The 13295-nt window shown below is 40.1% G+C and overlaps 2 protein-coding genes and 1 pseudogene across 2 annotated transcripts in view; 2 read left to right on the top strand and 1 right to left on the bottom strand.

Annotated features, from left to right (window-relative positions):
• Positions 1 to 458: 458 nt before the first annotated feature.
• On the top strand, positions 459 to 3433 carry LOC149035247 (uncharacterized; annotated as a pseudogene).
• Positions 3434 to 9231: 5798 nt separating this feature from the next.
• LOC113682415 (neuropeptide SIFamide receptor) lies at positions 9232 to 12035 on the bottom strand. Its single transcript, XM_089191698.1, has one exon. It carries the CDS (start codon positions 10830 to 10832, stop codon positions 9798 to 9800), a length of 1035 nt encoding a protein of 344 aa, XP_089047824.1. The 5' UTR covers positions 10833 to 12035; the 3' UTR covers positions 9232 to 9797.
• A 1038-nt stretch (positions 12036 to 13073) lies between these two features.
• The window catches only part of LOC149035246 (uncharacterized), a gene marked incomplete at its 5' end in the record, with an annotated part of 701 nt that continues 479 nt past the window's right edge, over positions 13074 to 13295 (top strand). The window contains one exon of the mRNA XM_089192486.1: positions 13074 to 13295. This exon is cut by the window's right edge and continues 479 nt beyond it. Within this exon, the coding sequence (XP_089048612.1) occupies positions 13074 to 13295 (222 nt within the window).

Here is a 13295-nt window from a genome sequence, read left to right as displayed (position 1 = left end):
CGTAAAGGGTAAAAAAGCTGACGTTTCCAGCGTTAGCCCTTCGTCAGAGTGAATCGCTCTGACGAAGGGCTAACGCCGAAACCCTTTACGGTGGCTAATTTACGTTTTCAACTCAGTTGTTAACACTGAATTACCTGCTATACTCTCCCACCGACGCAGCACCACAGTTTCTTTAGAAACTTACCCCTTTGTTCTAGTAGAGTCTTCGCATCTTCTTCGGAGAAAGTGGATTTGATTTTAGTTTCTTTGGATTCGGCTTCATTCTTCGCGTCTGTTATGGCTCTCCTTGTCAGTCGTATTCGTTCCCTCTGAAATCGCAAGGATATTAGTTCTGCGGCTTTTCGGGCGCCTTTGGTGATTTTGATCTGTACATAGAAGCCTTCGAAGAACAAACCCTAGCTACCGCCCCAGAACCACCGAGAATATGGAAGCGCTGTGTGGATGACACGTTCACCGTCATGAAACAGCACAACGCGGATAATTTTCTGAGCCACCTCAACCAACAACACCCGTCCATCCGCTTCACCATAGAAACTTAGAATAATAACAAGATCCCCTTCCTCGACACCCTCGTAACAAGGGAACCAGACGGTAAACTACTCTGAAGTGTTTACAGAAAACCCACACATACCGACCAGTACCTCGCCTATGACTCACACCATCCCATTGCCCTGAAACCATGCAAATATACCAGAAAATTAATGCAAACGACTCCTCTCGATGGTCTGAGTCAACGCGTCAAAGAGCCCACACGCGTGACGGAATTCACAAGTACGGCAATTGATCTTGTGTTTGTTAATGACACTCACCGTATTGTCTCGCATGGAGTCCAGGAATTCGGAGCAAGTGATCATTCTGTTACTTTCGTAGTAAAGAAAGCCGGAGTTTGCAAAGCTCACGTGGAAATCCGCGACGTAAGATCTTTTAAACATTACAATAAAATCCATTTTCGGAGAGACATTGCTAGCGTTCCCTGGAGTGTTATAGAGTCTTTTGACGATATTAATGATGCTGTAGTCGCCTGGAAACCTTGGATCACTAATGATCTCAAAGAACTGATGGCTGAAAGAGACTATGCATTAAGAATTGCGAAGAGATCTGGCAATCAGGAACAGTGGAATGAGTATCGTAGATTGAAAAACTTTACGAACAGAAAGATAAAATCAGCGGAGGCATTGCACTACAAAAATCTAATTGAGTCAGCTGAGAATCCTAAAGACATGTGGCGCTCGCTAAACTCCGTGATTAGTTCTAATAACCAGGGGAGCTCTCCTTTTCAAGTACATGACGGGAAACGTTTAGTATCGGAGCCAAAAAGCGTTGCAACAAAATTCAACAAGTTTTTTGCTGCCATTGGCAGCAAAGTTGCTGGTCGATTGCGCCCTGTGAGTAAGGACGCACGGAAGAAATATGAAACAGTGAAAGAAGCAAACAAGCAGAGTGATATCAAATTCACCTTGGACTTTCAACGGGTTGAACAGAACACTGTTCAAAGCATTCTGCATTCTTTGGAAGTTAATAAGGCAGCTGGACTTGACAGAATTCCAGCAAGGCTGCCAAAAGATGCTGAGGCGGAGCTTGCCCCGTCAATCACCTATCTTGTGAACAAATCAATTAGCGATGGTATTGTCCCTGATCTGTGGAAAGTTGCACGTGTTACTCCTTTATACAAGTCTGATGATAAACTGCAAGTTGAGAACTATCGGCCTATCTCTGTGTTGCCAGTATTGAGTAAAGTCGTAGAAAGAGTGGTGCATTCCCAGTTGAATGGCCATCTACATCAGCTAGATTTTCTGTATCAACACCAGCTTTAGGCGTGGGCATAGCACTGAACAAGCTATCACACAATTGAACAACTTCAACGTTCTTCAATCTATGGACAAAGGTAAAGTAACTGGTCTACTGTTTGTCGATATCTCCAAGGCGTTTGACTCTCTGAACCACAAAGTGCTACTGCGCAAGCTCGAGCATTTAGGACTGCTAAAGAAACTAGGTCATCGTCTTTCTTTTTTTAATCGCATATTTCATATGTTAGACAATAGAACTCGCATAGCCTTCTACAATGGGCTAGTGCTGCCACACCTAGACTATGCCGACACAGTGTGAGGAGATCAACCCGGTCTAAAATTAGAAATGGAAAAATTGCCAAGTTTTCAGAACAAATTTGCGAAGAAAATTAAATTAGGCATGATGTCTTCTTCAGAAGCTCTGAAGTGTCTGAATTGGCTCCCTCTGGCTGGAAGACGTCTATTTCATCGTTGTACCACCGTAGAAAATGCAATCAAAGGAGACATTCCGCAACATTTTGAAAGTTTTAAATCGACATTGAGAAATTCGCATGGCTACAACACTAGAAATGGCTACTTACCTAGAATGCCTAAACCTAAAACGGAATTCGAAAAGAGGGTGTCCTACTTCCGTTTTACAAATGAATGGATGTCCCTCCCAGTATTTTTAAGAAGGCCAATGCCATGCACAATTTTTAAGGAAAACCTTACAAGATTCTTAATGGATAAATTTTAAATGATGGATAAAAATTTTTAGATATACGCCGTGTATTTTATATTTTAGACCTGTGACAGTTGTATTTCTTATTTTAGCTTTTAATACTTTTTATTTTTTACGGAGGACCTCCCTGAAAACCACGTATTTACGTGACGGGCGCTTCCTCCTTAAAGATTTATTATTATTATTATTATTATTATTATTATTATTACCATCCACAATCTGTTAAACGCGGTATTGTCAAGTGTTTACATGATCGAGCTAAACGCATCATCACCAAGCCATCCGGAACAGCCCAGGAGAAAAAAAATTTATCCATAGTTCTCGTCACCAACGGCTACCCTCCGACCTTCTTACAGAAGGTGACCAAAACAAGGAATCCAACACCCAAGAGGGAAACAGCAGAATTCAAGTCTACCGCAATACTGCCATACATCAAAGAAGTCTCAGAACCCCTCCGCCGCCACCTACAGCGACAAGGAATACGTACCGTCTTTAAATCCGACACCACATTAAGATCTCGGCTGGTCAGACCAAAAGATCCCGCTGACCCAAGCAAGCAAGATGGCGTAGTCTAAAAGATACCATGCACATGCGGCAAAGTCTACATCGGGGAAACCGGACGACCCATGCAAGAAAGAATAAAAGAACACGACAGGGATATACGACTCGCACGCACTCAAAATTCCGCGGTTTCAGAACATGCTAACGGAACCGGACACAAGCCGGTGTGGAACGAAACAAAGCTTATTGACCGAGAAAGCCATTGGTACACCAGGAAAGTGAAAGAGGCAATTTACATAAGACTCAATCAAATAACATAAACAGGGACAACGGAGCCGAAATACCGGAAGCGTGGATTCCTACAATAAGAAAACATCAAAACCAACGACGCACGAAAAAACCTGCGAACGCCTAAGGAAACCATAGTACAACACAATAGCCGGATCGAAATACGCCAATCAGAAAAAAACATCATGATATATAATGCCATGCCACAACTAGTAGACCCCATCGCCTGAGGAAGACTTGCAGTAAGCAGTCGAAACGTTCCGTTCTACATCAAGTGACCTTGTGGTGAGACAACAGAACAAACTCATAATATCATTCGATTATTATCGTCGACGTGGAAATTGAAATATTATTTGCTACGGTTAATGGTAGTGCTAATAATAAATGTCAATGATTTTCTAAAGTTAATTATTAATTTTGGAGTCTGATACCAAACTATTTCGTGCAATAAATTCTAGAGCAATTTTTTGCATGATTGCGGTCGAACCCTCGAAATGTTTCTGGAGCTATCAGTTTGTATTAGACACTTTATGAGCTTTAATTATTGTCATTACTTAATGTATATCTGTCTATTTCAGTTAGAACTACCATTAAAAGATATTCTTAACAATAGTATTATAAATGATATATCAAATCAAGAGAAGTTATTTTCGCACGATAAAATTGAATTTACCCACAGTAAGGGAAATATCAACTTTCTAATCTCATTATTCAGAGTACTAACCCACTGATTACCTTAACCCTCTTTTGTTGCTTGAGGCTCAATTCCGTTTCTTGGAATCACAGGATCATTGGCTTCTAAAACAATAACTTATTATTATAATTCTACTCTTTCAAATTTTATCCACGAGCTCACTATAGTGAAACTCTGACTGTTAGCACGTACGCGGGCCGGGTGCAATTGATCAAATGTGTAATCTGTATTGCCGCCAGCGGCTAATATAGCTTTCCCATCTATCCCTTGAGCCTATGCAGGATGGTTGAAGCTCGACAATTTAGCTTGACTTTAAATTTTCCATTGTACCTTTTTTACAGCAGTAACGGTCAAGTTATTACTTAAGCTGGGAAGTCTCTGCCTAAGTTTAGAGCAAAAGCTAGTAATGTCGAAGGAATTGCCGGTATGAAAAAGTGAGCGACTGTGAAAGAAGGTTGCTACGACTAACGAAGGATAACCGCGAGACTGGACACGAGGGGGGAGAGGGCCGAGATTTGTCAACTGCGGGAGGCGATGAAACTGTTCCCGACTGGAAGACGTTTTGTTTCCAGTGGTTTCACTTTATATACAAATTCACAGACAACCGCAATGTTGAGTGAGGCAACAAAATGACTTCGTTATGTGCTTGGGGCAAATCTAATTTAGCAACGAATGGATCTAGAAATGACGTTTAATTACTTCATCAAACGCAATGATTTGAAAGTTAAAGAAACTTGGCAGATCAAATGTCACACATCATTTTCTGTCAGACAAGATGGCGTAAGCCTGTGCCCAAACGAATTTCCTGTATACTAAATTTTAGAGAGAAATTAATGCCAAATTTTCATGCGAAAATTAGGTTACTTTTTTTTAAGGATGGTTATAGAGTTACTGTAAAAATTTCCTTGTGTATTTGTGTTGTTCTATCTCGAGACGAACTCAAAGTCCGGCAAAATTTACCTGATAGCGACTATAAAATATACATGGTGTGCCTACTCGTCGCCACCGTTAACTGGCATAAATCACTACAATTTGTAAAACAATTGAGCACAGCACTCTTACCTTGTTTATTTATGATTTTATTAGCCGTTTCGATTATTATATTACGCCTGAGTATTACTTTTTGACAGGAGCCCAGATTTCGCGTTGTGTTTTCCCGTCCCCCCCTTATATCATAAGCTAGTCGCGCAATAATTGATACCGACACAAACGAACATTTACCATGTTTATTTTGAATTGAAAATATTAGAATATATGCTTTTTTTGGTCACTAATCGTTGTTGCAGCGGCAGCGAAGCAGTTAAAAGTGGGTTGTTGCTTCAATGCTATTGAAATTTTTAGTATTCAGACAGGCGAGCAAAGCGTTTTAGGGACCTTGATATTCGAATGAGTTTTGTTCGAGAACGAGCTCAAACCGGTTGCCACATGATACCAGAGTAAAAGTAATTTGAAATGACTCATTTCTGAGCGAGTTTATCGGGGTTTTCATTGCAGAACGAAAAACTCATTCTGGACGACCTTTTATACCTGTTTAATGTAAACACGGTAAGACTCTCCTATTTAAATGAATCCTCTTTAGGAGCGAAGGAAGGATAGAAAAAGACAGAAAAGGACATAAATACTTGTTTTTACAGGCTAAATTATCTTGCTTGTAAACGCGGTATGAAGTTAATTTCGTTCCGGAAAGAAACTTATTTTGGATTTATGTAAAAGCAGGAGTATTAATTCCTGGTAAAAGGTACCCTAAGGACGGATTGTTAGATTTTTGAGGGGAAGGGGGACTGGGGCAAATCACTTTTTTTTCTTTTTCTTTTTCTTTTTTTTTTTTTTTTCTCATTGGGGATAAATCACATTTTTTTGTTTTTAGGTGCTGATGAGGCGGGGGGGGGGGGGGGAGGCGATCGGAAATGGGTGAGGATGTTTGTGTCGTACCTTTTAGGAGTCAAAATCAGCGACCTGGAACCTTTTACGATGCCTCAAACTTTAGTGGACTACCAAAGACCTAGCTGGTACGTTTTAGAGTGTTTTTCGCCAGGAGCCCATCTCCTGTATTCGCTCAATAACATACCTAAGGTAAGCATCACTAGGACGATTTTAATGAACTGACTCAAGCACATCGATAAAGGAGTTTTTATTTTTTGGATTTTTCAGTTTTTTGTCTTTGAATTGGTACTTTTTAGGGGTAGACATCAATTCTTGCCACTCCCACACGGATAAGACTTACCTTTTATAATTTTATAGCGGTCGTTTTCGAAATTCCAGGCGCGCACCCCCCCTCTCTCCGGGGGGGTACTGATACGTGCAGCACACTTGAAATTTAGCAAGGACAAATTTTGATGCGATTTTTGGCGAAGAGCAACATGTTTTGTCAGCATCTAGTAGCTAATGCGGAAGGGCCCTTTACCACTGTGTACATAATTACGCGTCCCCCCCAGACGGCGGTAGCCTGTTGACCAATTCCCAATCGAGCATGAGGGGACACAAGCGGCCTCAACTGTAAGTACTTTTTAGAAAGGCTAAGATATTATCCTAGCATTCCTAACATTCCGAGCTGCGCGAGAGTGTCAAAATCCGTGCGTATGTCACAGAAATGTCACTAGACCTAAAGTACGCCAGATGAGGGCGAATAAATCGTGTGGATATATTTCTCTTTATAATCTACTATGTAACGCAAAGGAACCGACCGAGGAATAAAGGCACTATTGATTGCGTGTGAAACAAAAGTATTAGCTGATGACATTTTGATATCAGGCATTAATTCATTTATATTCTCATATTTATTCGCCCTTATCTGGCGTACTTTAGGTCTAGTGATATTTCTGACATACGCACGGATTTTGACACTCTCGCGCAGCTCGGAATGTTAGGAATGCTAGGATAATATCCTAGCATTTCTAAAAAGTACTTACAGTTGAGGCCGCTTGCGTCCCTTCATGTTTAAGTTTGACTTCACGCGTAATTTTTCTCACGGTGGTAAGTAGCCTTCTTACCGAAGCCAGATTGCACGAATTTTCAAGACGTCTTGAGTACTATCAGTGATACACACTTGCCAATCCCCCTATCGGCTTTTGGAATCGACCTACCTTTACCATGTCCGGACACTTCGCTTGGCACCCTACATCTGCTATTGGAACCACGACTCCACCCAACACCGAGATTTGATCTATGAGTGGGGAAATTTGTAAAATCATCGATATCTTTTAGCGACTCGAAGATGCCGGCACGCGACAAAATAAGATCAACTTCATTTTCTGTATCTGGAAACTTGCAACTCCGCAAGTGACTTGAAATGTCTTCTTAACAACCACGCAAGAGAACGACTTGAGATATACAACTTCGGTCTTCTCGATAACTAAACCCACAAGTTCCACCAGCGAACGATTTAATTGAACAGCAAATCTCCCTGTTAGCATGTAAGATGAGACACTTATAAAACAGCTCAGTTAGCTAATTCAGTATGTAGCTTGTTAATCAAATTGACTATTGTAACCATTCCTTGACTTCAGCCGGCAAAGGAATCATTGATGGATCTAGACATTTTAGTTTTCTGAATGCAGTAATTCCTGAAAGGTTTCTCTAGGTGGCATGCAAATAGGAAAAAAAAAACCCATCTCTTGGTATTTCGGAGGTTGATTCATCTTTGAATTTCTGTGTCACGCTTGTCATGCAACTGATATAATAAGATAGAGAAGATATGTAAACTGGAACTCAAATCTGGCTAGAGTGTGGTAGAGAATAATTAACGTGATCATCGAAACAGCTGATAAAATCATAAATAAACAAAGTAAGAGTGCTATGTTAGATTTTTTGCAATTTATGCTAATTAACGGTGGCAATAAGTAGGCACACCATGTATATTTTATAGTCGCTATCAGATAAATTTTTCCGGACTTTGAGTTCGTCTCAAGATAGAACAACACAAATACACAAAGAAATTTTTACAGTAACTTTATAACCATCTTTTTGTCTTTTAATGACTTGAAGCTCAGTAGATTCTGTCATATCGGTCATTATTGAAACTGTCTTTGTTTTGATGCTACTTTTCGACACAGCAAAAGTATGTCGGACAAAAATATTCACCAAAAACTAAATATTTCTTTGTAGCTTCAATAATGTCAGGGGATTAAGTTTAGATGATAAAACAGGATTGTGTTGACAGAAATACCGTAGATCTAGTATATTCGTTACATGAGGTCACACACTTAGGTAATATTCACGGTGAAAATTTGCATATTTGAGCGGCCGAACGAAAAAAAATCATTTCTCGAAAACTAAATTAAATTTTTACAAAAAAACTACTCCACAATTATTCGAACATAATGGGCTACAAAAAGTGGGAGTAGGGGTGAAAGCAAATTTTGGGTGACTTGCCGCTGTTTGTTTGATGCATGCTGACATTAGCTCTTAAATGTTCTAAACGGAATGGCAGAATCGAGATATAAAAAATGGAATAGCATGATGATTAATGCAACGTGTTATCGTCTATACATTTACTAACCTATCCAAACAAGAATGAGCTCAAAGAATCCGAATTCTTATTTTGTCCTGTTACAAACGCTCATTATCATAGCGATGAGGCGTCTGTGGGGATAGTTACGTAACATGCTCTCGACTAGAGTAAAAAATTTTACATGACGGAAAAGAGAAATATGAAGTTTCATTAAAGAAACAAGGAAGGAAGAAGTCTTTGAATAAATAGTGAAAAAAAAAAGATTAAACAAAGCAAGAAAGAGAGAGGAAAAAATAGGCATTGAGACTCTCTTTGCATTCGTAGCCTCAGGTGCTGTGCATGTCATGTAAAAGAAACCTGATCAGTAATTAGTAGCTGAGAAATGTAAAAAGCATTGAACACCATGAACATGCGTTTGGCAAAAGTCGTGTGATGTTTTACGCTTCCTTCTTCCTTTGAAGAGTATTATCACCTGTGCAATAATAGTTGTGGAGGCGTGATATGGACCTGCACGAAATCAACTGAGACATGCGAGACAAGTTGGGACTTGAAAGAAATTAACGGCGACCAATATGGTATAGAGTGTCGTATAAACTGTCAGACTGAATCGAAAATATCAGCTGCAGATAAGATGGGGAGGAAGAAAATGAAACCCTATGATGAAAAAAAATGTTCTTCCGAGAACGTTATGGAATAAGTCAAATTAACTTAAATTTTTTATGAAAACGCGATGGGAAGGTCAGTTAAAAAGAAGCCAAAAGGTTCAGTATATCATATGCCGCTTGAACAAAGGTTTTAATTACTTTATTCACTAGGAGACGTTTTGCACTTATATTCGCCACATATAATATAATAATATAATGTATTTTTTAAACCTGCAAATGATTCTTAGATCATCCATACCAAACTGTCCACAAATACAAGTAGGATAAGTGACTAAATTGTATTACAGTCCTTTAGAATAAGATCTGCAGGATCAATTAAATATCATGATCTTGCATTAGGAAACCATCCGACGGAGAAAACAGATATATCGCGATACGAACAAATGGTTCATGTAGTTAAGTGTGGGGCACTTAGATCTTAATTGAACACTCCACAGTGTTCCCTTCATGCATATCCAATGATCATCCTATTTTCTGAGTATAGGGATTTAAATACACACATACACACACGCACGCACACCCATAAATATATATACATATAAATGTATATATGTGCTCAAGCTTTTCTGCTGTATGAGACAAAGTGTACGCTACTTGAATGGGTCTGAAGGGAGCTGTCTCCGTAGGAGCTCGTCGTCGTTTGCATTTGGTATTTCTATTGCAAACCTGATATTCTGCGACTGAGGCAATTTCAATGAAAACATTGCCTAAGGCCGTTGCGGTAGTTCTTGCTAAAGATAAAACAAATGCAGGGATTTACTGCACTCCACGAATGCAGAAGAAAAACACAAATAAATGGGAGAACTGTCTGAAGTGCACAAATGGGTGGGGATTCCCTATTCCACAAAAAAATTTTAAGAAATGAATAGATAAGCAGGGGAGTCATGCAGGAAACGAAGGAAATCATAATGGCCACTGCCAATCTGACAATGTTTCTCAGCTGTCGATCTCGATGGTTTTGGCGACAAGACAGTTTCTCTTTAGTTTTTTTGTTCTTTTTTCTTATTGTCCATACAATAATGCTATACGCACTGGCCAGGACACAAATGGGAATGGGGATGAAAGTGATGAAAGTTGCCGTAAGAAATCCTCTGTTCGTTTTCATGTGGTCGAATGCCGGTCCCCAATTCAACTTACAATACGTTTCATTTTCGAGGGGGATCAATTTCATACTGTAGAAATAAGGTGCATGGATGGCGATGGCGACAAACCACGTGCTTAGAATGCTGATCAATCGTACTTTTGAGGAGATAAGTTTGGCCCTCAGTGGAAAGACGACAGCGATGAGCCTGTCTATTGAGATCAAAAGAAGGCTTCCGATGGAAACCACGAGGGAAACATCTGGCAGAAAGTAGGCAAGTTTGCATAGAATGTTTCCCAGAAGCCACGGACGATCAACTTTCCAGGAACTCGATCCTGAAATGATCTCAACGATCTTCACAGTCATGATGGTCAAAGGGTTGAAGAGGTCGGATACAGCCATGTTGAAAACGAAGCAGCTGATGGATCTTCGTAGCTGCTTTTTCTTGTAAATGACCACAAGAAGAAAGATATTTCCACAAAACGAAACCAGGAAAATGAAAATATAAGCCAGAGCTTTAGCTGTAACCTCTAGAGCGGAGTCGGCTGTTATTTCACAAGCTTGGTCGGATTGACTCGAGGCTGCATGGCTGGTTGACTGTGAGCTGTTTTCGAAGAAATGTCTCACGGTTGTGTTGACAGTCATTATCTCCCTTGATACTCGTCAATCCACGAGTGAGCTATCCAAAGGTTATACTTAGGATGGTTTGTTTCAACAGCAACACTGAACTTCGTTATAGTCACTGTTTTGTTTGACCGAAGTGTTAAAGATGGGTCCTATTTATCTGAAAAGTCTTTGTTTTGAAGTTAATTTCAATAGATGAATACAAACTAGTGTGGGTGAACATGACAAGGTAATCAATATTGTCATTGAAAGTTATCTACCCCGCTGAAGGAACGACTTGCGTTGGCGATTTGTATAAAAAATTAATGACGATTCGTTCACTTATTTGCGATAATATTAGAACATGCAGGGGTGTAAAGGCGGAATTGTCGTCCCACGACATAACAATATCGACTTCCATTAGAATAACACAAAAGCAGATGAAAGGGAAGCAAATTGAAAAACTAATTGAAGACTATTAAAATATAGTTTGTCAAGGAGGTCGTGTTTTTCTCGCGTATTAATCATAATTGTTTTGATAGTCCTCAAGTCAGAAATTCTTTGCTTCAAGTAAGAACACATAAAAATGAAGAGAATTATACGTCATGCTCATTGCTTTGTGTGTGTGTGGTTTTTTTTTCTTTTTCTCTCAAGGTTTGAGTTTGAATATCGATCAGTTGTAAAAACAACTCAAATACACATAAAATAATTTAAAAAATGTCCTGTTTGGTGTCCCACCACTTTTTTTTCCGTTGATTTGAAATTTCTACCGAGGAAGAGACATTTGAATAAAAAGTCGGTCGTATAAGGCCTCTGGCGCCATTATTCTGAGTAGCCAGTGTTTTTTAAACTTGCGGGAATTAATTTCGTGGCCTTGGTCCTAGTTAATGCACAGATGTTATTTATGAAACCAATGACTAAACGAGCCTGTGCAAAGCAGTTATATCTTTAAGAGGAGAGATGGCTGATGGCTGTTTCTGCCTTCGCGATTATTTCTGTGGCCGGGATGTTTCTTAACGTAGCGGCGAATTTTAGTCCTTTCTTGAGCAGGGTGGTTTCTGCGTCGCTGTGTTTTCTGGAAGACAGGTTAACGAACCAGTTTGTCTGGTCAAGGTTGGGTGTCGAGGTTGACTCGCTGGCTGCTTTCTGTTCGAGGAGAAGCTTCTCGAATTTTTGTTTCTGTCACACTTTGGTGTTGTTGAAGACTCGCTGGGTGTTGGTGCTGATCTGTTCTTGTAAAGCAGGTAATTTAGTGTTGATAACTGAGTTGAAAACGTAAATTAGCCACCGTGAAGGGTAAAAAAGCTGACGTTTCGAGCGTTAGCCCTTAGTCAGAGCGAATCGCTCTGACGAAGGGCTAACGCCGAAACGCTCGAAACGTCAGCTTTTTTACCCTTTACGGTGGCTAATTTACGTTTTCAACTCAGCTGTTAACACTAAATTACCTGCTATACTCTCCCACCGACGCAGCACCATAGTTTCTTTAGAAACTTACCCCTTTGTTCTCGTAGAGTCTTCGCATCTTCTTCGGAGAAAGTTTATTTTATACTATTTTCTTTGGATTCTGCTTCCTTCGTCGCGTCTGTTATGGCTCTCCTTGTCAGTCGTATTCGTTCCCTCAGAAATCGCAAGGATGTTAGTTCTGCGGCTTTTCGGGCGCCTTTGGTGATTTTATTCTGTACATGGAAGCCTTTGAAGAACAAACCCTAGCTACCGCCCAGAACCACCGAGAATATGGAAGTGCTAATCTCATTATTCAGAGTACTAACCCACTGATTACCTTAACCCTCTTTTGTTGCTTGAGGCTCAATTCCGTTTCTTGGAATCACAGGATCATTGGCTTCTCAAACAATAACTTATTATTATAATTCTACTCTTTCAAATTTTATCCACGAGCTCACTATGGTGAAACTCTGACTGTTAGCACGTACGCGGGCCGGGTGCAATTGATCAAGTGTGTAATCCGTATTGCCGCCAGCGGCTAATATAGCTTTCCCATCTATCCCTTGAGCCTATGCAGGATGGTTGAAGCTCGACAATTCAGCTTGACTTAATACTTTGTTTTATCATCTAAACTTATTAAATATCATGATCTCGCTTTAGGAAACCACATGATCGACGGAGAAAACAGATATATCGCGATATGAACAAATATTCATGTGGTTAAGTGTTCATTTTTCGAACACTCTTTCAGCCAAGGACATTGTCAGTCCACATACCCGCGGCCTGATGGGATTTATTCACTAAATATGTAAATATACATATGTTTGTATCTGACTCTTTTTCCAGTATCAAAGAGGGCGTCGTGCAGGTAACGGACCTTGTTGGGTATTTGGCGTTATATCCACCGAGCACATACCCTGCAGGGGATATTTTCAAGTAGTGCAACGAAGAGATCGGGCAACTCTGTGCCAAATCCTACAGAGAGTACTCCTTCCTGGCTCCGAGGTCCACACTGACGATTGGGCCGCCTACAGAAACTTGCATCGCCACGTTCCCAACGTG

This window comes from Pocillopora damicornis, chromosome 13 (assembly GCF_964200805.1).
Source record: "Pocillopora damicornis chromosome 13, jaPocDami1.2, whole genome shotgun sequence".
Lineage (NCBI taxonomy): Eukaryota > Metazoa > Cnidaria > Anthozoa > Scleractinia > Pocilloporidae > Pocillopora > Pocillopora damicornis.
The sequence above is the reverse complement of the archived record's forward strand: the minus strand, read 5'-3'. Positions and strand labels throughout refer to the sequence as shown.

Coding starts and splice junctions, on each gene's coding strand:
- LOC113682415 (XM_089191698.1), bottom strand. CDS start 10,832: ATGACTGTCAACACAACCGTGAGACATTTCTTCGAAAACAGCTCACAG.